The following is a 22,875-nucleotide window of genomic DNA, read 5'->3' on the forward strand; positions in this document are numbered from 1 at the left end:
CTCCCCAGGCCTGTTTCCTCAGCTAGGAAATATGTTTAATGGCACTTACCTCCCAAGTGGAGCATTATGAAGGTTTGGAAGTGTCACATAGTAGGTGTTCCCTGCATGGTCCTGTCCCTCCCTCCTTCCTAGCCCAACATCAGGAAGTCAGATTTAAGACTCTTTCAGAAGAGGACAAAAATATATACTCATCTAGAAGCCTGGAATCTTAACTCTATTGCACTTCGAAAACTAAAAAAAAATCAAGGCTGGGGGTGCAGCTCAGGGGTTGGAGCACTTACTCAGCATGTGCAAGGCCCTGGTTCCGTCCCCAGCACCACGAAACATAAAAACAAAACAAACCAAAACAAAAAACTAAAAAAAAAATCAAAACTAAACAATTCAAACCCCACAAGAGCACCAAGGGCAGGGTGGGGGAGGAAGGTGGCCCAAACAAGGTATACACATGTGAGTAAATGTAAAAACGATTAAAAAAATGAAAGAAAGAACAAAATCACAGCTATGAGCAAGGGTTTTTGCCTCTGTCTGCTGGGCCGCTGCGACTTTTCTCTTTTAAAGCACTCTTCTCCAATTCATATTTCTCAATTGCCTTTAAAAACCAGAAGAAACAAAATGGGACATTAGGGACTGACGCAGATCCTGAGGGAGGGTGGGGGGCAGGAACCAGGCCTTTCTCCTCATTGGTGCCTAAGAGGCCTGAAGCAAAGTCTGTGGCCAGTACCTCCTCTCTTCCCCTAGGTGGTAGGCACTATGGTCATCGGTGTCACTGATACACTCCAAGTGTCACCAATACATCTCCCACACCCATGCCCTCCAAGGAGTACAGGATTTGGAACAGGGTTCTGATCATAGCCCCACCTGTTATAAGCCATAGTTTAATCTTTCTGTAAAAGAGGGTAACTATTACCTACCTTCCAGGGCCCCTACAATGGTCAGAGAGAAAATGTTTGGTGAATTTAAAAACACTAGCACAGGGGTTTTCAGATAGGGCTGCACCCTACAGTTAAGTATTATCAAGCAGCACACCCATGACCTCTCAAGAAAGTTCTCCCTGACTCCACATACACACACTTAAGAGAAAGAAAGGAAAGTGACTTATCAGGACCCTTGCACTGTACTGATTATCAATTGAGAGCCAGCACAGTGCTTGGATGAGAGAGCTATCTATAAGCCAGGTGCTGGATGCCACCTCCCAAGGCGAATGGAGGCTGGAGAAATCAGTCTGGTTGTAGTGCTGAGTCAGGAGAAGTGGCACCACTTTGAGTGGTGGCTCAAAGAGGGTAGACATGGGTTCTGGTGGCAGCAAGCAGTTAGGACCAAAAGATCTGAGCAGCTTCCTGGGCAGAGGAGCAGGAAGGACAAGCAAGGGATCCCATCCCTTCCTCATGGTCACATGGAGACTCAAGGCTGCTCCTGACAGCCCTGTCCTGGTTCCAACCAGCAACCAAGGCCACTCAAGGAGCAGTGTCAAAGCTGAGCAGGCTCCCACCATATTCTGTTTGGGGAGGATTATTCATTCTTTCTCCTGGTTTTAAAAGTTATTATTAAAAAACAACAGAAAGGACATATACATTACATCATTTAAAAATATCCAGATATTATAAAAGTAATATAATATGATATGATATGATATGATATATGGAGTAAAAAAAAAGTTTTACATCCTCCCCCCCCCCCACTTTCCAGAGCAGACCCTGTAGACTCATCCAGACTTCTTTTCTGTGCATTTATACAGAGAATGTTCCTCTTGTGAGCCAGGTGCTCTTCTAAGCCCTGAGCTAAGGGTGTGCATGAGTTTAAACTCATGACTCCTGTGACAACCATGTAAGGCAGATGTATTATTGTCATACCTGCCAGGAATTTGAAAGTTAAATCATTTACCTAGTGTAGAGCAGGAAGTTAAGCTCTGACAGTCCTATTCAAGAACCTGCATATCAATTGCTGCCCCCTCTCTCACAAATAAATGACCACACAGGCAGATAGAGCACCCTATGTGGAATTATTCCAAATTGACTGCGTGTGTTGCTTTTTTTTTTTTTTTTTTTTTTTTTTGGTGGAACTGGAGTTTGAATTCAGGGCTTTAGGGCTTTAATCTTGCAAAGCATACACTCTACTGCTTGAGTCACACTTCCAGTCCATTTTGCTCTGGTTATTTTGGAAATGGGATCTCTCCAACTATTTGCCTGGGCTGGCCTCAAACTGCAATCCTCCTTATCTCAGCCTATAGGATTACAGGTGTGAGCCACTGGTGCCTTTTAGTCACAATTTGATTCTAAGCTCTCAATGGTGGGGTAGTGATCTAACAGTCTCCCTACTGCACAAGTAAAGAATAGTTCCCCTCATGTGAAAAACAATTTGACCATATGTATCGAAATTTAATCTTTCTTGTAGGGTTCTATCCTGAAGAAACACTTACAAATGAGCCCTAAGATACATGCACAGACATAGTCATATGTTCACTGAGGTCAAAATGTTGCTGAGATCTTTATCATCAGGAGACAAATAAATTATGCTACATGCAACCTATAGAATGTCAATAGTACTGGCTGAAAATTTTCCAAGAGGAATTTATGCTAATAAATAAATAAATAAATAAATAAGAGAAAACAAAAGCAGGTTTCAAAATAATATTTATGGTTGATTCTGCTTGTATTTAAAAAAGAGAAAAAATAATAAACCAAAGGATGTGATACCTATGAAAATAATGACCTAAAAAGTTCTGGAAGGATACTTGCCATAGGATCAGCAATGTTTCTTCTAGGGAAGTAAATGGGTATGGGGAAGATGGCTTTCACTTCCATGTATATATTTGTAGATGGTTTGAGTATTTGAGTACAAGCATGTATTACCTTGCTATTTAAAAAAAAATTTAATATAACAAAAAGATTGATGCAAGAGCAGAATAACTCCAAAAGTCAGTACTAGAAAAGCTTGGTTGAGGAAGCTAAAAATTGTGGAGGCAAATCATGAGGTCAGGATCCTGGAGGAGAGGCACTTGGTAGAAAGCAAAATGCAGTGCTTCAAGGCCTGAGAGAGTTCAGGTGCAGTGAAATGGCAGGAAGTCAAGGAACTGGGTTAAGGAAGACCAAAAGGCAGGGAAAAGTAATGGGAGAGAAAAGGGGAGGGAGGGGGAGGGGGATGGGGAGGAGAGCCAGGAAAGCATAATGGATCAAACCAAGGGGGACTCACAGAGAAGGTCTCCTCTTGAACCACAGAATTGTACTAGTCACAAAGGGCTTGGTTTATCCAGTCTGAGTCCCTTGCATTGCATTTGAAGACACTGTAACTGGTAACAAAGGAGTGACACAGGACAAAGGTAAGACCTACATGGATAGTCAGGAGCAGAGGGGACAGTGGTGCACTGGAGCTCATGCTGTGATCAAATGAGCTACTGCTCTTTAACGCCAGTTTATGACTGCTGTATAGAATGGTGTAAAGCCTGCCTTGGGTGACCGATGAAAACAGGGGAAACCCAGAGTTGGACCCAGACTGCCAGTATGTGACCTCCAGTGATGGAAACCCTGCAGGTTAGAGTGCAAACTTGCCCACAGCACACAGGATCCCCCAAAAGTAAATCTGTATCAACATCTCCTCACAGCTGCCAGGTGTGGAGTGAGGCAAGTGAAATCACCGACTCTCCATGCGGAATGACTTTCCCAATGACATAGTGGATACCGTGAGGCCCTCAGTAGTGATGTGGTCAGTGGATATGACTCTGTTGTTCTGATTTTCAAATGCCCAAACGTCTATTTTGCAAAGACTTTTGGATTTGTGCCTCATATTTCTTAATTAGTGTTTAAAACAAAAACCAAATACACATTTGTGCCAAAGTTAAAGCCAGCCAAAAAGACACAGATGTCTGGTATCACTGTCCTTGCGTCTTGCAGGAGTTGTGCAATATGACTGTGACTCACACAACTGCCTCCTACATCTGTGTATATAAGAATTATTGGAGGGCTTATTTTATATTTTCTATAAAAGTCAATCAAAAGTAACCTTTAGATCACTAGTTTGCAGTTCAGCATGTAAAGAGCTCAGAAGTCACCACTCTGTCCTATCAAGTAGAAAGTGCAACAAACTGAAAAATAAACTCTTCTTAGCCTTTTAGAGAGCCACAGCTATAGAGCAAATTGCTGTATCAAAGCTGGAGGGACAGATAGGCAGACACAGAGAATCACAACTCAAAGAGCAGAAACCCAGCCTCTTCTGGAACTACTAAGAAAATACTCTGTCACTGATGAGTTGCTGGAAAGTCAGTATGGGCAGCTATCAGAGTTAAAAAGTCTGGTGGTCAAAAAAAATTAACTCAAGATGGTTCACAAACCTAAGGTAAATTGCAAAACTATAAAACCCATGGAAGATAGCACAGAAGAAAACCTAGATGACCTGGGGATTGGAAAAGACTTTTTAACTGTGCCACCAAAGGCATAATCCATAGAAGAAGGAATTAATAAACTGGGTTTCATTAAAATGTAATTTTTCTGCTCTCCCAAAGGATACTGTCAAGAAAATGAAGTGACAAGCCTCAAACTGGTATAAAATATTTGCAAAAGATACATCTACAAAAGATTGATATCCAGATAAACAAATGACTCTTTAAACTCAACAATAAGAAAACAAATAATCCAGTTAAAAAAATGGGCCTAAGACCTTAATAGATACCTCACTGAAGAAGACATACAGGTGGCAAATAAGCATACACAAAGGTGTGTCGCATCACAGGCCACTGGAGAAATGCAAACTAAAACAACAAGGGTTAGCACTACACACGTTGTAGAATGGCCAAAAGTCAAACACCAACACCACCAACTGCTGGTGAGGATGTGGAGCAACAGGAACTCTTATCTGTTGCTGGTGGGAAGGCAACACTTGAAGAGAGTTTGGTGATTTTCTTACTAATTGAAACATACTCTTAGTGTATGATTCAATGATTGTGCCCCTTGGTGTTTACCCAAAGGAGCTAAAAATTTACACTGACACAAAACCCCGTACAGGGATGTTTACAGCTGCTTTATTCTTACTTGTCAAAACTTGGAAGCAACCAACATATCCCTGCATAGGGGAGTAAATACATACACTGTGGTCCATCCATACAGTGGAATATTATTGAACCCTACGAAGAACAAACTATCAAGTCATGAAAAGACATGAAAGAACCTTACATCCACATTACTGAGTGAAAGAAGCCAATGTGAAGACTCTATGTAATGTATGATTCCAACTATTTGATGTTCTGGAAGATGTAAAATCATGCAGACAGTAAAAAGATCTGAGAAGACCAGGGCATTAGGGAGTAAGGAGAGGTGGACAGGCAGAGTGCAAAGGAGTTTTAAGACAGTGAAACTATTCTGTATGGCAGAATAGGTACATGTCATTATGTCAGGATGTAGTACCTCAGACTCAAAGAATGTACAGCACCAAGAATAATGTAATCCAATGCTTCCTAATGTAAACTATAGTGTAGGGTGACAATGGTGTATCAATGTAGACTTATTGGTCGTAACATTACCCAGGTGTGAAAAGTTGGTGGGGGAGTCTGTGCATGTATGAGGGTGGAGACATAGGAAAGCTGTACTTTTTACTTCATTTTTCTGTGAACTTAAAATTTTTTCTAGGGCTGGAGGTGTGGCTCAAGTGGTAGAGTGCCTGCCTAGCAAGCATGATAACCCTGAGTTCAAATCCCAGTACTGCTAAAACAAAACAAACTTCTCTAAAAATAGTCTATTTTTTTAAAAATTAATTTTGAGACCTCAATTGTGCAAACATGCCTTTAAATAAATGGACAAGACCCCAGGGCACTGCAACCCCTCACGACCCTCAGACCCTTCCTTTGCAGAGGCCTCGCCTCAGCTCGAGCCCCTGTCACTCACCAGGCTGTTAGCCATCATGTTGAATCTCACGTCTACTTCAGCCATCTTTTGGTTTGCCTGGTGCATGGAGCCAACAAGGCATGCTGGGAGGCGAGTCTGCTAAGGAAAGTCTCTTAGGGAGGTGGTTACACAACAGGAGGGGTTCCCCAGGCAGGAGGGTGACCCTGTCAACACTGTCTTTCCACTTATTTCCTATGCAAACATTCACATACTCTATGTTGTTTGAAGTGAGCTGCTTCATGGATTATAAACAAAAGTTGACCATATTGTAAGGCACCTCAGAAGATTGAAAAAAGGAAAAAAAGAACCATCCAGAATGCCACCATCCCAACAACTCTGTTAGAATCTGGGGGATTTCCTTCCAGGGTTTCTTTTTTGGTGGGGGTAGGGGAGGTAGGGGAGAGGTGGGCAGGGTCTTTACCACTTCCCTTGAACTTGCAATTCTCTTGCCTCAACCCTGTAAGTAGCTGGGATTACAGGTGTGCACCATCCAAGCCTGGCTTTCCTGCTATAATTTTTCTTGGGGTTGGGGAATAATACTAGGGGTTAGACTCAGGGCCTCACACTTGCTAGTCTGGGCAGGCACTTTACCTGAGCCATGCCCTCTCCCCTTTTTTTGTTTTAGCTTTTTGTTTAGCAGCTCACGTGTCTGCGTGGGGCTGGCCATGGACCATAATCTTTCTACCTATGCCTCCTAAGTAGCTGGGATTACAGATACCATGACCAGCCTGCTTGCTGAGATGGGGTCTTGCTAACTTTTTGCCCTGTGGCCTAAACTGTGAGCCTTCTTATCGCCACCTCCTGAATAGCTGGACTTTCAAGTTTTTTTTAACATAGATACTTTTTTTTGTATATAACTACAATCTCAGTGGATGCCTGTTTTTACCTCCCTGACTTTTCTTCCACTATTTGAGAATTTTCCATATAGCTAAATGATCTTCCTTATAATTATTTTCAATGACATAATACTAATCCATTTACAATATGCATATTAAAAAATACTAACTGTTCCTTGGCTATTGACATTTTAGCTCTAACTTTTTGAAAATATAAATAATGCTGTGATACACGTGGTTGAGCAGAGGACCGTTTCAAATTTTGGAATATTTCTTTAAGAGAGATTTTCACATAAGGGATGACTGAGTCAAAGGGTATCTTGACATGGTTTATCTCTGCTGAAATCTGTTCAATTGTACAGTTATCCTCTCAACCTTAGCTTTTATTTTCTGTCATAGCCTGAACTGGACAGAATAGGATATGCTAGGACATAGCCTTTGTCTAAACCCCGTAATCCTGTCCCTCCTGATCCTCCCACCTAAGACAGAGCTCACCCTCACTTCCATTACCCTTGAGTGTTCTTACCAATCAAAGAACACTTGAAAAGTGAAGATGCCAAGCAGGGACATGACAAATCACAGAAAGGAAAATAGATTATTTGATTGAGAGGAGGGTGGATTAAGAAGAAAGAGGGGGCATTAGAAAAATGCCCAGCAAAGTGAGACCCCAAAGCAGATTCAGATGGGCTCACACCTTGCTGCGCCTGAAGAAGGGTTTTTTGAAGAGGTGTGGAAGGTAAGAGTGCTACATATAATTTGTCTGGTGGCAGCTGGCTTGAAGGTATATGACAGAGAGCCCAGGATTGATTCATAACGGAGCATGGTATTTGATGGATGGGCTCTAACCTTCCAGAGAGGGGCTTCTTCAATGCTGGAACACAATTCAGAAGTGAGAGGAGGATCAATGAAGACAGGACCAAGGATGGCAGATGGTGGCAGAACCTGGATCATGGGAGAGGGGCAAACACCGGGCTTAGGCAGAAGGCTGACTGGTGAGGAGAGGTGAGGCCAACCAGAGTGAAAAACGAGAAAGCTGGGTTGTAAGCTTGTTTTTCTGGGGACAGAGGGCAGGCCTGTGACTTCCTAGCTGCTATCTGTCGAAACTATAATCTCAATTCTTTGGAAGGTAGAAGGAAAGAGAAGATAATGAAAATGAACTTTTTGCCTCTTTCTTCCCATTCTTCTAAAAAATACATCCAGAATGTCTTCCCTCCCAGCTCTTTCTAATTATATTAGTTTAAGAAAAAAAACTCCAGTGAAACAATCCTTCACAGCCTCATTCTTCTAGAGAATAGGTAGGTAGGGCTGAAGTACTTGGGAAAAATTCATGAGTGTATGTAAGTCATGCGTATCGTGTACGCATACCATGGATGTAAGTACTAAGTACACCTCATGACTCATCAGGTGTGTCTGCTCTGATTACAGCGCCGCCACCAGAAGGATACAGGGTGGATGGTCCTGTAAATTCTTCCTCAGGGTGCTCTCCATAGCCTGCCGTGCACTGAGTGAGAGTGACAGGTGCTCATCTATTGGGATCATTGGAAAGGTGGTGACATTGATAACGTCCATCTTCTTGACATGCTCCATTATCCAAAATTCCTTAGAAACTGGCAAGCAAAAAGTTTCCACATCTAACAGACGCTGTTTTCCCACGCCAATCTTGTTTTTTGTTCAATCAGCCTCCTGGAAGTCACAAATAGCACAAAGCCATCTTAGAAAACACAATAGGGAAGGACAAACACGCCCCCTTGCTAAGCAGGGCTGATGGCATGGCATCCAAGAAAGGCTTTTGTTTATCAGGGCTGGCTTTGAACCACGATCCTCCTGCTCTCTGCCTCCCGAGTGGCTAGGATTTACAGGCGTGAGCTGCCAGCGCTCTGCTGTGAAGCCCATTCTTAATGGAGGCTCTCTAGGCTTATACACCTGTTCTTTTAACCTGCTGATGCCCACCCCTTCCTCTACCCATGATAGAACCCAGTCTAGTTTTAAAAAGAAAGACTAGAGAACTAAAAAGCCCAAGGGCTCCAGACCACTCAGCAAGTCAGTTTCCAAAGTGAAATGAAACCAAATCTCTCGGCCTCACAGAACCTCAACTGCAAAAGCAGATTTGGAGTAGGCAACTCCAAGACCCTTTCCAGCTCTCAGACGTTGTGATTCCAGGACACTGGGTCCACTTCCCAGCATGAGACCCCAGATCTACCTGGGCCTTTCTGCTTCCTCTCAGGAAAACTGGACCGATCACCTCTCTTCCTCCCTCGCTCTGGAATTCTCTGGCCTGACTGTTCTCCTGTGTTCTGGTTTATTGGCCATTGGTTCATTCCTACCATATGTTGGCCCTCCAGTCCAGACCTAGTTATAATGAAGTCAAAGACTTAGATTAAGACTTAGATTGTGCCCTCAAGCAGCTCATACTTAATAGAATAGGAGGGCAAAAGTCAGGCTTAGTGGAAAAATTAACCCAGGGTCCCTTAAACCACACTCTCCTTCCCTCTCCCCCAGTTCAGTCTTCTGCTCTGTCCTTTTCTCCCCCATCTATGCATCCGAGATGCCTGACCCACTGACCTTCTTCCTGGTCCCTGACCATGCTATGCTGTTCATTTCTCAGTGCTGTGGAACATGCTCTTTCATCTATGGCACTCAGCCCAGGTGCTACATCTTCTGAAACACTCTCGAGTTACTCTAGGCCACCAGTAGCAACCTCCTGTACGAAGCGTAAGGTCTGCTTTCATCCCTTTGTTCCACACTTAGAAGACTGAGCTGGAAGCACTTGCTTCCACATGAGGAGAATTATTCTTGAGGTACCAATCACTGACAGAGGAGCGATCTCTCAGTATTTGACCCTAACTTACCACACTTTCTGGTCTAAAGAGGCTACTTATCTCGGGCTATCCTCAGTTAGTTGGATCACAGGCCAGGCTGGCCCAGGCCCAGGTCAGTACTGTTTTCTGCCCTTCTCTTCCTGATCTTTATTCATGCAGGCAAAGGGGGAAAGGGTATGAAGAAGCAGATGCACTTTAGGACTTCTCATTTCCCTCCTACCTACTCCCCAGCACAACTAGAAAAAACGGCAATCTAGAAGCCAGGCTTAGGTGACTGTCAAGAAGCCTCTTGGTTTAGCCTAACATTATTACTCATGCCTCGTGGGAGAACTGAATGGCTTGCTTCTGAAGAGAAATGTTTAAAGTACACGTTCAGTTCCCTGATGCATTTTTCATCCTACCATTTAAGGATAAATATTCTCTGAAAGTTGCTAAGTTTTTATTGCCATTACTTTGGGAGGAGGAGGAGGAAGGAAACTGGCTTCATTGAATAGCAAGCCCTGTGCTATGCACTGCTGGGGCAGATGAGTGGGAGAAAAAGGCTGGGAGCAGCTGAGATTTGAATGCCCTCTGTTTAAAGTTAACATGTTCAAGGCTGGCAGAGTGGCTTAAGTGGTAAGAACACCTGCCTAGCAAGTGTGAGGTCCTGAGTTCAAACCCCAGAGCCATCAAAAAAAAAAAAAAAAGAAAGTTAACATATTCTATCTTGTAAAAACCATGTTGACTTTAGAGTTAGACAGACACCTGTACATTTGAACCTTCCTTCATTGACTGTTTATTGAAGACCCCACACTGGCCAGCAGCGTGCTCCTGCTGGGGACAGGATAGTAAGCTATACCAGACTTGACCCCTGTCCTATTGGGGGAGACTTGTAAAATTCAAATATTACATAAATGGTTACAAATTATAATTCATGAAAACAGTTATGTATTAGAATGATGGATTATAACTGAAGTTACTGCTTTGCAGGATTGTAAACAGTGCTATGAGATGACCTACTAGTGTGTTTTGACCTAGTTGAAGAGGTCAAGGGACTGAAGGAAGAGCAGAATTGACTCCATAAAGGGGAACAGAGGACGCCAAAACTGGAAAGATGGGAAGAGGCTACATTCGTGCTGCCATCACAGAAGCCACTAGCCACATATGACAACTGAGCCCTTGAGTTTGTGTGACTAAAGAAGGTAAATTTTGGTTTTAACTAATGTAAGTTTTAAAACCACAGCAGCACAAATTTAAAATATTGATTCTACTTGAAGTGTTAACATTATAGACACATGGAGTTAAATAAAAAATTGTTCTGATGAACTTTTGTTTTCACTTTTTAAAATCATAGCTTACTAGAATTTTCACAAATTATGTAGCTGCTTAACGTCTCTATTGTAGTCCGTGCTGATTTTGGATCTAGGATGTGAAACTCTCCCTTCTAATGCAGTGCAGTGTACTTGGAGGAGAACTGAGCATGGGGACAGAGACCCCTGGGTCCTGGCCCTCCTCACTGCAAAGGATGATCGGTACACTCACCAGGCAGCCAGTGACCTGGGTTTCTTCATTTACCAATGGAGCTAATAATACATGCTTGTAGGACTTTGGAATATCTGCAGTTTCCAGTTCTCTGCCCCTTGCACACTGGGCGGTCCTTGGGCCTCAGTTTCCCTTGTTTGTAGAAGCCAAGGAGCCTGAGGGTGTGTGTGTTGGGGGGGTGAGGGGGAGGGGAGCCTGGTCCGAGCTTGTGCACTGCCGCTAGGGGGGGATCATGGTCTTACCTGGAAGCATCAGCGGAATTCGACCAACTCCAGGCGTGTTCCGCCACCGGTCGGGCTGGGGACCTCGCCAAGTTCTGGACGGACACCGGGCACCCGCAACCCCACATCCACCAGGAAGGGGCGCCCTTTGCTTTATGGCCGGGGCGGGGGGAGGAGGGGAGCGGGGGAAGGTTGAGGCCCATTTTGCTACTGTGAGTCCTGGCGTTGTCCAAGAAACGCCGGGCACAGTCACTACTTTCACTATCGCTCAACAATGGAACTGTGGCAATCTCGGGGAGTAGCAGCCAGACGCCGTTACCAGGGTGACGGCAGCAGTGCCCTTGCGGACCAGATCAATGTGTTTGTGTTGGGGGGATGATTGTAGTTTCTCGTCCTAGTCTATAGCACGAAGAATATAAACGAGTCCAAAAGATGTGTTCTTTTTATTATTTGTCTTATCTACTTAACGCACCGAAGGGAGTCAACAAAAGTTCCTGCGCCTCGCTTGGGCTCGCGTTGGGCCAGTGCACCCCCCTTTTCCTCAGTGGTAGAGTCTGAGGCAGGACTGCGCATGCGCTCGAGGGGCGTTCGCGAGGGACTTAGCAGCCGCGGTTGCGGCGGGTGACGGGGACCCGGTTGGGGTCCTTGCGAGAGGTTTCAGGAGTCGCTTGGACCCGGGGTCTGGGACGCGTCAGGTACGTCTCTGAGCCTGGCGGGCGGCGGAGCCTGGGTTTACCTGAGGCTGATGGGACGCCCGGGTCTCCGTGGAGGAGGAGCCGCCGGGGGCGGGGGGGCCGCCACTTTCTTCCCCTAGGTATTTCCTTGTTTGTGAATTGGGATGGTAATTCCTCCGGATAAACCCGCCGTGGAGGAGATTAAAAGAGGTCGTGCGTGTGAACGTTTGTTCTTAGCCGTCATTTAAGTCTGACAGCTCCTGCGAGATATGTACCTGGCTGGTTCGCAATTCTTTTGGGGAACACGTTTCCCTTTGAGAATTCGATGAAAGCCAAAGATTCCTCCTTTACCTTAGGGTCAGCATCCACATAATGTAATATCTTTTATGGCTTGGTTACCGTGTAAAGCTTTGCGTGATTAGCGTCATCTGTGGATAGAGACACACTTGATCTACTTTCCAGGGTTCTGAGGATCCACGGCTACAACTTCTACACACTAAAGCCCGCTTAACAGCCTGTGGGCAGGGTACTATTACAAAAACTTGATTGCAAATTAAAGAAGCTGTGGCCCAGGGAGCTTAAATGCTGGGGTCCCCCTGAGGGTCAGCAGCGAGGGTTGGAAACCAGGTGCTCAGTCTGCTCACTTCCTTGGCTCTCTCCCTTGGAGTCTTACTAGAAAGAACTCTGCCTTTGGCCAAGGGGACAGTATGTATCTGTTTCACACTAATGCCTCAGATCCCCAGTATCTCAAAGCTGTTTACAGATTTTGAGATATGACTTAGAAGGCATCTGGTCCAAACCCTTTCTTTTCCTCATCTGTTTTTTTGTTGTTTTATTTTGTTTTTTGGCAGTATGGGGATTTGCACTCAGAGCTTTGTCCTTGCTAGGCAGCTGCTCTACCACTTGAGCCACATCTCCAGCCCCAGCTTAATGAGAGGATCATGGTTCAAAGTCAGCTTGGGCAAATTGTTCATGAGACCCTATCTCAAAAACACAACCAAGGGCTAGTGTGGCTCAAGCGATAAGAGCGGCTGCCTAGCAAGTGTGAGGCCCTGAGTTCAAACTCTAGTACCACAAAAAAAAAGAAAAATGACAGTGGTGAGACTTTAGCAAGAACACCACAAAAGAAGAATATCCATATATCCCAAGAATATATGAAAAGGTTTTCAATTTAGTTAGCGATTAGGGAAAAACAAACAATGCAATCCTACTACATACCTACCAACATGGATAAAATGAAAAAGAAAGATGATGCCACATATTGACCGGGATCTCTTGTGACTGACCACAAGTTAATGAATCTGTTCTCCTGGGCCTGTGTGCATTGTGGTAAGTTGCAATATGTGACAGCTAGTATATGGTGGAGAGTGCTTTTGTCAGTTCTGCTGTGTTATGGTTCCCTGCTCTCCTTGGAACACCTCGTATACAGGACAGGTAACCAGTCTGATATATGGACTAAGTGAGAGGCACTGTTGTTAGTCTGCGAGTGAAATAAAAGTACAGTTTCATGTCCTTAGAATGGGGTGTTTACTGAAGCTGGTGCCTGCTGTGGTTCTTACCAGCATACAGATATAGAAATGGCATTCCTTGCTCTAGCTTGAAAGTTGGCAAGGCCAACTAGTGACAAACTTGCTCGTGGTTAACATAATGTGGAGCCACACAGACCTGAGTTCAAATACTCAGTCCCCCAAGATCTTAGCTTTACAAATGTCATCTGTCAAATGGGGTGAATAAGGGAAGCTTGTCAGAAGTGGTTGTGGGAGTTGAGTGGGATGCTGAGTGCAAGGTCTTAGGACACTGCTTATCACATGGGAGTATTGACACGGGGGTGCTGTAACCAGGATTGAGAGACCCTCAGTTATGCCCTCCTTCACCATCCTGCTTAAAATGACAACTGCATTCTCAGGGTTATTACCTGGATTGTTAATGGCCACAAAATACAGTATGTTTTCATGATTTGAAAACAATGGCATAAAACCAAGTGTCTGACTTTTTCTGACCCTAGGAGAAGGGAGTTTTGGCCTTTCCTTCTTCAGGCCAGAGATGCCTCTTTTTGGGAATATATTCAGTCCGAAGAAGACACCGCCTCGGAAGTCTGCTTCTCTCTCCAACCTGCAGACTGTGAGTGTGGGGCTGGCATTGCCTGGTGTGCAGCAGCACTGGAGCTCGGCGTTGTTGCAGTAGGGTGTGCTTTTAGTTCATACTACTGCTACTACTAAGAACATTCTTGGGCTCCTGTTTGGGAATTATTGTCAGAGTTTATTGAAGAATAAGACAATCTTGCTATGATTTTTATCTCTAAGCAATACTGCCCAACTTTACTTCTACTTTATTCCCAAGACTTGGCCAGGAGTTAATTTTAATCATGTTTAAATCAAATTTAGCTGAGTGCCTGTGACTTATGCCTGTAATCCTAGCTATTTGGGAGACTGAGATCGGGAGGTCACCATTTGAGGCCCTCTGGGACTCCATCTCCAAAATAACTAGAGCAAAATAGACTGGAGGTTTGTTTTAAGTGTTAGAGCACTTGCTTTGCAAGCATGGAGCTCTGAGTTCAAACCCCAGTCTTACCAGAATAAAGAGTAAGTCAAATCCATTCTCAAAAGATGATGATTTGCTGCTACTGGAGGCCCTCAAAAGAATAATAGAATTTTGCCAGGCACCAGTGGCTCACACCTGTAATCCTAGCTACTCAGGAGGCAAAGATAAGGGAGGGTCGCTGTTCAAAGCCACCCCCAGGCAAATAGTTCACAAGACCCAATCTCGAAAAAATTCATCACAAAAAAGGGATGGTGGAGTAGCTCAAAGTGTAGGCCCTGAGTTCAAACCCCAGTAATGAAAAAAAATATATATGTATATATAGAGAGAGAGAGTTTCAAAAGAGATGTTCCAAAAGTGTTTGAAGCAATAGCATTGCAATAACTGATAACTTTCCAAAGCAACATGCTCCCCACTTGAACGTACAAGCTCCAAGTTTAAAAAGTTATAACATAAAGTCAGCCATCTGGAAACCAATTTCCATTCCCAGCTGTGAGATCTCTCTCCTCCTTCCTCAGCACGAATATGCACAGACCTCATATACGCAGTTATCCTCATCCTTTCTACCACAGTCTTCTGAGCATCTGTGACCAAGTACTGGGCTTTCCATCCCCACTGTAATCCTATCTGCCACAGTCCTGTAGCTCTCACACACCAGGAAGCTGCAGATACTGGTTTCTCTCTGTTTTCCAAAGCACCAGTTGTGCAAGTTAGCCAGTTCTTCACAGCAAGGCCGTTAGGGCTGAGGATAGCCCCAGCTTTTGGGTCTTGAGTCCACTGACTTCTGTCCCCAATTAAAATCACAGTGCAGGGCAGCCCCCACTGTAGCGAGAACTGGGTCTTTTGGAATCTCAGTTTCCCATGCCGCAGGCATTGAGCATCTCTTTCTTCCCTCCATGTAGCAAAGATGAAGGTATACCTTGTGGTCTCTCTGGGATATCCCCTGTCCTAATCACTCATAGTATAATAGCAACTTAAATGACATATGTCTCTGACAGTGACTTGAAATCAGCCTTTCCTACAGTGTTTTATATATGCTCAAAGGTACTTGTAAGCTGTGGCAGGGAAAAAAAACCCATGGTGCTCTATATGGTAAGTGGTGGATTTTATAAGCTTCTGGTTGTTACAGGATTATGGTCCCAGATCTTGAGAGTGGCACATAAGGCCCGTCACTGCCTTGCTCCCACTCCCCTTCCTGCCCTTGCCCTTGCCCTCTGCGTACCGTATGCTTTGCTCCTGAAGCCTCACAGGAGCCTCCTTTGTGTGGGTCATGCATCTTGCCTAGTCATTAATTCAAGGGCTATTAATTGATAACTTTCTATGTGCCAGGCACTGGGTATAAAGTGGATTAGGGAGAGAAAAAAGAAATCAAATCTAGCTGGGTGATCCTAGCATTTGGGAGGCTGAGGCACCAGGTAGTGAGTTCAAGGCCAGCTTGGGCTACGTGGGAAGACCCCTGTCTCAAACCAAACAAAAATCAAATCCCTGCATTAATGGAGCAAATATTCTAATGGGGACCGGCACAGGAGGTAAGTAAATTTGTATCAGATAGTGAGTGATAGGTGCTATGGAGAAAAACAAGTATAGGCCTGGATATGGTATGGCGGCAATGGGAAAGGATTTGCCATCTTTTTTTTTTTTTTTTGGGCAGTACTGGGGATTGAACTCAGGGACTCTCACTTGCTAGGCCATCTTAAATAGGATGGTCAAGGTGGTCCTACCTGAGAAAAGGCCATTTGAGCACACACCTGAATGACCCCCTTTGCTTCTTTTTTCTGTGTGGGGGGGCTGGAGATTGAGCCCTGGGCATGTGCATGCCTGGCACGTGTTCTTCCACTGAGCCACAGCCATACCTAGGACCCCCTATTGAGCTGCTCAGCTCTACCTCACCAGTATGGAAGGCCTCCCCAGGGCAGAGCAGTCATTTTCCTCTAACACTTCGTAATTGGTCCTGACTAGGGTGGGTGCTCAGGGAGTTCTAGAAATTAACACAGAAATCAGATCATCACACATTCAAACATCCGCCACTGTGAAGTGGGTATGTAGTTTATGCCTTTTCCATGGTGCATGTATTCCATATTAAGCAAATGGTAATGCAGGCTACATTTAAAAATGATTATTCATTTCATTAAAAATTGACAGTGGGATTCCTTCAACTGGTAAGGTGTCCAGTAGATGCAAAAAAAATCCATCCACGAATTTCTGTATAGTTTTCCTAGAAAACATTTAATGTATAAAGCAGAATGTTTCTTCTCTTATAATTTAAATTTTTTAATATTCTGGCTTTTGAAAAATATATTCTGGTCTTTTAAAAGTTATTAAAGGTGTTAGGTAATAATTAAAGAACAGAAATGGGTTGTTGGAAGTAGTGCATGTTTTCTCATGCAGAATCTAGAATTAGAAAAAAAAGACGAGATTGGAGGGGGAGGTGAATCAAGAAAGTAGTATGGGTGAGTATGATCAAAGTACAGTTATACCATATGAAAATGTAATGGAACCCATTATTTTGTCCATTAATATACACTAATTTAAATAGTTAGAAATAAGCTGTTGGATCTCGAGTTTGTGGAAGAGGAGCTGAAGTAGGCTTGTCTTCCATGGCCTCCTAGAGCCGACACACTGTGTCTTGCCCACAGTTGGATCGTTCTACGAGGGAGGTGGAATTGGGCCTTGACTATGGAAGTCCCACTATGAACTTGGCAGGGCAAAGCCTGAAGTTTGAAAATGGCCAGTGGATAGCAGGTAGGTTGCATTTCCTGCCATTTTGTTAAATGAAATTATACAAGGAAGCCCCACTTTTAACTCCTGCTCCTGTCCCTCCTTTAGAGACAGGGATTAGTGGGGGTGTAGATCGGAGGGAGGCTCAGCGCCTCCGACGGCGGAACCAGCAGTTGGAGGAAGAAAACAATCTTCTGCGGCTGAAAGTGAACATCCTGCTGGACATGGTGAGGAGGTGATGGGGAAGGGATGCCTAGGTTTCCCTCTCCAGGAGGCTCCACCTAAGTCATTTCACCTAACCCATACTTCACAGTGCCGTTTGCCAGGTACACCGCTTTGTATCCAAAGACAAAAGCACCTTCAAGGTCTGAGTGGGGATGTACAGTGCTCATAAGTACAGTGCACGCGGTAAGGGCAGCAGTGAAGAGTCTGCACAGGGTCTGGCATCAGGAGGCAAGACAGAAATGAGTTCTGTCAAGTCAGGGAGAGCGTGGGTGTTTGGGCTGAATGCTGAAGGATAGTGGTGGGAAAGGAGGTGGGATGGAGGCATCCCAGGAAGGGGGAACAGTCTGCTCACGATGTGGAGGTGTCCCATCCAACATAGGCATGAGTCGGTATCTGGCACAGACCTGCTGAGGGCATACACTTATGTCTCAAAATCTAGTGCCCTGCTTGGCCTGGAGGTGCCAAAAGCATGCATTGTAGCAGTTAGAGCAGGCCTCTGCAGCTGAGCGGCCCGGTTGCCTTGCTCAGCTCTCTCCCTGGTAACCACTGTGGGACTGAGTTTCTTCAGCAAGGCAGTAGACATCCTAGGAGTCTGTACCTCGTAGCTGGCAATTTAGGCCAGACACTTGCTTAGAAAATGCAACTCTCATTTCACAGTAGATGAACCACTATTTGAGAGTTGATGTTTCTCTGTATTGTGAGTGTCTTCCATCTTCTACTATAAAGTCCATTAAAAATCCAGATGAGGGCTGGGCATCAGTGGCCCATGTCTGTAATCCTAGCTACTTGGGAGGCTGAGATCAGGAGGCTTGCAGTTTGAGACCAGCCTGGGCAAATAGTTCACAAGACCCTCATGTCCAAAATAACCAGACCACAAAATAGACTGGAGGTGCAGATCAAGTGGTACAGCGCCTGCTTGGCAAGTGGAAAGCCCTGCCTTCAAACCCCAGTCCCTCAAAAAAAAAAAAAAAAATCCAGATGAGGAAAGTCATGTTCTTTTCCAAGCATTTTCCCCCTAACTGCCACTATGTGAGCTACAGCTCAGAAGCGAGGTAAGCTCTGATCATTTAGCCACGGAGTCACCAGTGTCTGTTGTTTCCATTCTCTGAGGCCAGCAGCCCTTCCTGCAGGGCATGCCATGCAATCAGAGATGATCACAATGCTGATAGAATGAATTATGAATATCCTTGGAGTGCTAGTGGTCCTGGGTCATCATCAGGTCACCACTACCTGGTTACCAAGGCTTTCCCATCGCTGAGGCCAGCAGCACTAGAGGAAAGCCAGGGGGAGACCTTGTGAACCTCAGACACACCTGAGGTGTCCTTCTTTGTAACAGCCTGCTGCTTTACTTTCAGCTTTCAGAGACCACTGCGGAATCCCACTTAATGGAGAAGGAACTGGATGAGCTGAAGAGTGTTGGTCGGAGGAGGAAGTGAAGACCCAGAGACATTCATTAGGAGAGTAGGATCATCCCACTGACCAGGGGAGTAGGATGTAGTTGAGCCATTTGTTTTTTTGGCAAACTCATGAATTTGGTCACAGGAGAGAGTATCAACAGGCACTGGCACCTTTGGGTTGGCAATATGGAGGAAACCACGATGCCAGACCAGGGAAGTAGCTGGAAAGACACTCCAGACTCACTGCCTAGGGATGCCAGTCTGCATGCAGACCCCAGGGAAGTGTGGGGAATGGTAAATCTCTGGGTGCTTGCCACACATGTGAGCATACACCTGCATGTGTTTGTCCCAGAGTCACCCTGTTGGACAGATGCTTTCGGGAGCAGCAGCTGGACCCCTTATGCTAGTGTTTGGTGTGTGACATCTGTTCCAAAGAACCCTGTTTTGCAGGCCTGGAATGAGTAGCTGCCTTGATTCTCTGACTCCCCCTCCCCCCAGGCCACTCTCTCCCTGCCTTTAAAGAATACTCATCCCTAAATCCACAGCCTCCTCAGGCTCCAGCTTCACGGCAGCACGCACCAGCCTTCCTCGGCACACCGTAGTTTGGTGTTACTTTCCTGTTTATACTACTATTTTTTTTTTTATTAAATGGTGTTAAATAGTCTCTGTGTGGCCATAATAGCTGAAAAAGATAGCAGAGATAAGAGGATTGCAGTTCAAAACCAGCCTGGGCAATATAGTTCCAGAGACCCTATCTTGAAAATACCCAACACAAAAAAGGGCTGGTGAAGTGGCTCAAGTGGTATAGCACTTGTCTAGCAATCATAAGGCTCTGAGTTCAAACTCTAGTACTGATAGCAGGAAGAGCGAGTTTGCTGATGCTCAGGCCAGTATCTCTGACAACAGTTTATTGGACCATTTCAATTCTCATGACAATTCAAGTTTATCATCTTTTTTTTTTTTTTTTTGCGGTGCTGGGGTTGAATTTAGGGCCTTCACCTTGAGCCACTCCACCAGCCCTTTTTTGTGAAGGGTTTTTTTGAGATAGGGTCTCATGAACTATTTGCCCAGGCTGGGTTCAAACTGCAATCCTCCTGATCTCTACCTCCCGAGTAGCTAGGATTACAGGCGTGAGCCACCAGTGCCTGGCATTCATCATCTTTTTTTAGATGGGACAAGCTGGAGGAGGTAGGAGCCAGGCCTTAAACCTTGGGAATCATGTGAGGTGCCTTTGCTTGGGGCACAGATGTGGATCCCTCCTCCGCCACCACCAACACTGTTGGCATGTTGGAGGGTGGGGCCAGTGACCCTAACCCTCCTGTGGGATGTGGGCCAGTTCTGCAGTGGAGAAGGACTTGCACTGAGGGAGCAGAAGGTCGTGATCCCTCTGGTAGTGTGTGGTGAGAACAGGCTGAAGGGCCAGGCTGGGAATAGCAAGGCAAGCCAGCAGTAGGCAGTGTAGATATGTCTTGCGGGTGGAGCCCACAATTCTTTATTGATGGGGTTGATGTGTGAGCTGAGTTGGATGTCGGATTGGTCTGTTAACGAAGGTATCTAAGGAAAGAGAAAACCATCCCTGTCCATCACACTAAGCCTGGTTTTTGGTTTTCGTTTTGGTTTTTTTCTTTTGAGAGACTATATACTTCCAAGATCTTTTCAGTCAAGTAGAGCCTTCAAATTCTGGCTAAAATTCTCCTTCAAAGCCTTTCTTAACTAAATCTAGCTTTTTCTAGGGAACTCATGTAAATAGTGCTGGCTCCTTGACATCCTGTAATCACGACAACTCTGGGGAGCTTTGTGCTGAGTTGGATTAGGAAAGGACCAGGGTGCTGAAATAGAAAGTTCTGTGGGTGTGAGGGAGCAAGTGCCGCATCACAGGCAATCAGAGGAAAAGTGTGTAGTTTGAGTCCTCACACGGGGATTCACATGCACAATGTGCAGGTATAGCCTAATTTTTATGGGACCCATACCACCCCACTTCACAATTAAGAACTAGAGCACTCACAGGTTCAAATTTCCAGTAGGACACAAACAGGAAAGGTAGAAATCCTGGGCTTGAGAGAAGGAGAATGGGGGAGCTAGGAGCCCAGATTCTAGGATACTACTCCCCCACCCAAATGGCAGCGTCACCTTGGCTCCAGCAGGGGCATCACCACTCACTTGCTGGCATCCTTATTTGTCCCTTTGGTCTACTGAAGTGGCCCTGGCTTTTCTGCTGAGCATTTCTACTTGAAGCCTTTAGCAGTTTCACACTCCTCTGGTCTTCCTTCCCGTCCTTGGCCTGTCAATGTTCCATGCCACAGAGCTCTGTCCCCTGCCTTCTGCTCTGCCATCTCTCTATCATCTCATCTGCATTTCATGATTCCCATGTTTTCTTATCCCTGAGCAATTTTATAATTATCAAAAAAGCTATTTTAGCCTTAAACATAATACAAACAAAATTGATTTTTCCTGAAACTTCTTCATATTAGCATTGTGAATTACTTTCCACTGGGAGTCATCAGGGTTCTGTGACTGTAGCCTCTGTAGAGAGGCTGTCCTTTCTACCTTCAACAGTGTGGTCTTACCGCATTTCTTGAAGAACCCATAAAGTAGTCCTAGCACTTGTGAGGTGAAGGCAGGAGGATTGTGAGTTTGAAGCCAGCCTGAGCTACATAGTGAGACCCTATCTTAAATAAAAAAGTAAATGCTACTAGTACTAGGCTCTTAAGCTGCCATTGACTATGTAGAACTGATCCTGTTTCTTAAAAATAAACTTCTTAGTAATTTGGCATTTCCTCAAAATGTCATATCACCCAAACTCCATTTCTAGGTTGGAAAGCGTTATGTCCACACAAAAGCCTGCACAGAAAAGCTCCTGGCACCATCTTTCACAGTCACCAAAGAGTGAGGGTGGGAGGAGCAGATGTGACTACTAGTAGGCATAAGATTTTCTTTCTGGGTGACATATCATGTTCTAAAATTATCTTGTGCTAATGGTCGCACAATGAAAAAATTAGCAAAAATCTACAAGATCATACACTTTAAAAGGTCAGATTTTATGATATGTGAATTATATGCCAATAAAGTTGTTATTTAAAAATAGACTGCAAGGAAAAGTATCACCAGAAATGAAGAGAGACATTTAATAACAATAAAAGACAAGTCACACAGAGGACATAACTAAGTCATCTATGCATCTAATGACAGGGCCTCGACATGATGAAGTAAAATTTGAGAGCATTAAACACACAGCAAGGCAACTCCACACACACACACATACACAGAGTAAGGAATTCTAATAACCCTTTCTCAAATTGATAGAACAACTAGACCTACAATAAAGATCGTCAAATAAATTTTAATGCAGAAGTGTACAACTTGAATTCCCCAAAATAAACTCCCATGTACCCACCACCCAGGTCAAGAAAGAGAACCTTCCCAGCATCGCAGAAGCTGCACTCCTGCCCCTATCCAAATATTACCCCCTCCTCAGAAGACATCACTATCCTGCCTTCTCACCATTGAGACATGAAAACCTTAGAGTCAAATCTGCCCTGGCCAAAGTCGAAAAGGCCTCCGCCCCGCTAAAGTGCACGCAGAAACACTCACTACCGCATGGTGGTGTCAGGGAGGATCTGAGCTGCCCAATCCCCGGCCTCTGACCCCATGGCCAGTTGGCTATGGGTGTACATTATAAAAAGATTTACATCCACCAGATACAGGCAAAAACTAAGCACCTAATTCCCAGGAGGATGCGGGGGAAGGAGCACTTCCATTCACTCTTGAAGCATACAGTGAAGTTCTTTGGAGAAAAACCTAGCAGGCTAGCAAGCCCACTCCTCCAGAGCTGTCCTCTTAGAAGCTGGCAGGCACCCTGGGGCTGGGGGAGTGGCTCAGGTGGTAGAGCGCCTACCTGAGTTCAAACCCCTGACACCCCGTACTGTGCTTCAATTTCCCCACTTAGAAAATGGCGATGACGAATGTTAATGGGTTACTGTTAAAGACTGAGTACAGATCTCTCTCTCTCTGTCACACACACACTGCCTAGTCCTTCCGTGTTAACTGTTATAGTGC

The 22,875-nt window shown here is 44.9% G+C and overlaps 2 protein-coding genes across 4 annotated transcripts in view; one reads left to right on the forward strand and one right to left on the reverse strand.

The window, feature by feature from the left end:
* Fam227a (family with sequence similarity 227 member A) overlaps positions 1–11,451 on the reverse strand; it is a 58,086-nt gene extending 46,635 nt beyond the window's left edge. The window contains exons 1-4 of the mRNA XM_074084887.1: positions 11,289–11,451; positions 8,152–8,389; positions 5,871–5,953; positions 520–589 (exon numbers count right to left, since the gene is read on the reverse strand). Coding sequence (XP_073940988.1) covers positions 520–589; positions 5,871–5,953; positions 8,152–8,293 — 295 coding nt within the window. The 5' untranslated portion in view covers positions 8,294–8,389; positions 11,289–11,451. The remainder of the gene's footprint in view (positions 1–519; positions 590–5,870; positions 5,954–8,151; positions 8,390–11,288) is intronic.
* A 374-nt stretch (positions 11,452–11,825) lies between these two features.
* On the forward strand, positions 11,826–21,903 carry Cby1 (chibby 1, beta catenin antagonist). Of its 3 annotated transcripts, none has more exons than XM_020173356.2 (5): positions 11,826–11,962; positions 13,947–14,062; positions 17,089–17,221; positions 17,306–17,424; positions 18,778–21,903. In XM_020173356.2, exons 2-5 carry the CDS (start codon positions 13,985–13,987, stop codon positions 18,856–18,858), a joined length of 411 nt encoding a protein of 136 aa, XP_020028945.2. In that variant the 5' UTR covers positions 11,826–11,962; positions 13,947–13,984; the 3' UTR covers positions 18,859–21,903. The 3 variants fall into 3 exon arrangements, with proteins under 3 accessions (XP_020028945.2, XP_020028955.2, XP_073940608.1); XM_020173366.2 differs by having other exon boundaries at positions 17,116–17,221; XM_074084507.1 differs by lacking the exon at positions 13,947–14,062 and having other exon boundaries at positions 11,828–11,962; positions 17,116–17,221.
* The last annotated feature ends 972 nt before the right edge of the window (positions 21,904–22,875 follow it).

Source organism: Castor canadensis, chromosome 8 (assembly GCF_047511655.1).
Source record: "Castor canadensis chromosome 8, mCasCan1.hap1v2, whole genome shotgun sequence".
NCBI classification, from domain to species: domain Eukaryota; kingdom Metazoa; phylum Chordata; class Mammalia; order Rodentia; family Castoridae; genus Castor; species Castor canadensis.

What these genes read in the sequence shown, in the direction of transcription:
- Cby1 (XM_020173356.2), top strand. Translation starts at nt 13,985, where the DNA reads ATGCCTCTTTTTGGGAATATATTCAGTCCGAAGAAGACACCGCCTCGG. An exon ending in CTCTCTCCAACCTGCAGACT is followed by an intron (nt 14,063 to 17,088) that starts GTGAGTGTGGGG and finishes ATGGCCTCCTAG; the next exon opens with AGCCGACACACTGTGTCTTG. An exon ending in AAATGGCCAGTGGATAGCAG is followed by an intron (nt 17,222 to 17,305) that starts GTAGGTTGCATT and finishes TCCCTCCTTTAG; the next exon opens with AGACAGGGATTAGTGGGGGT.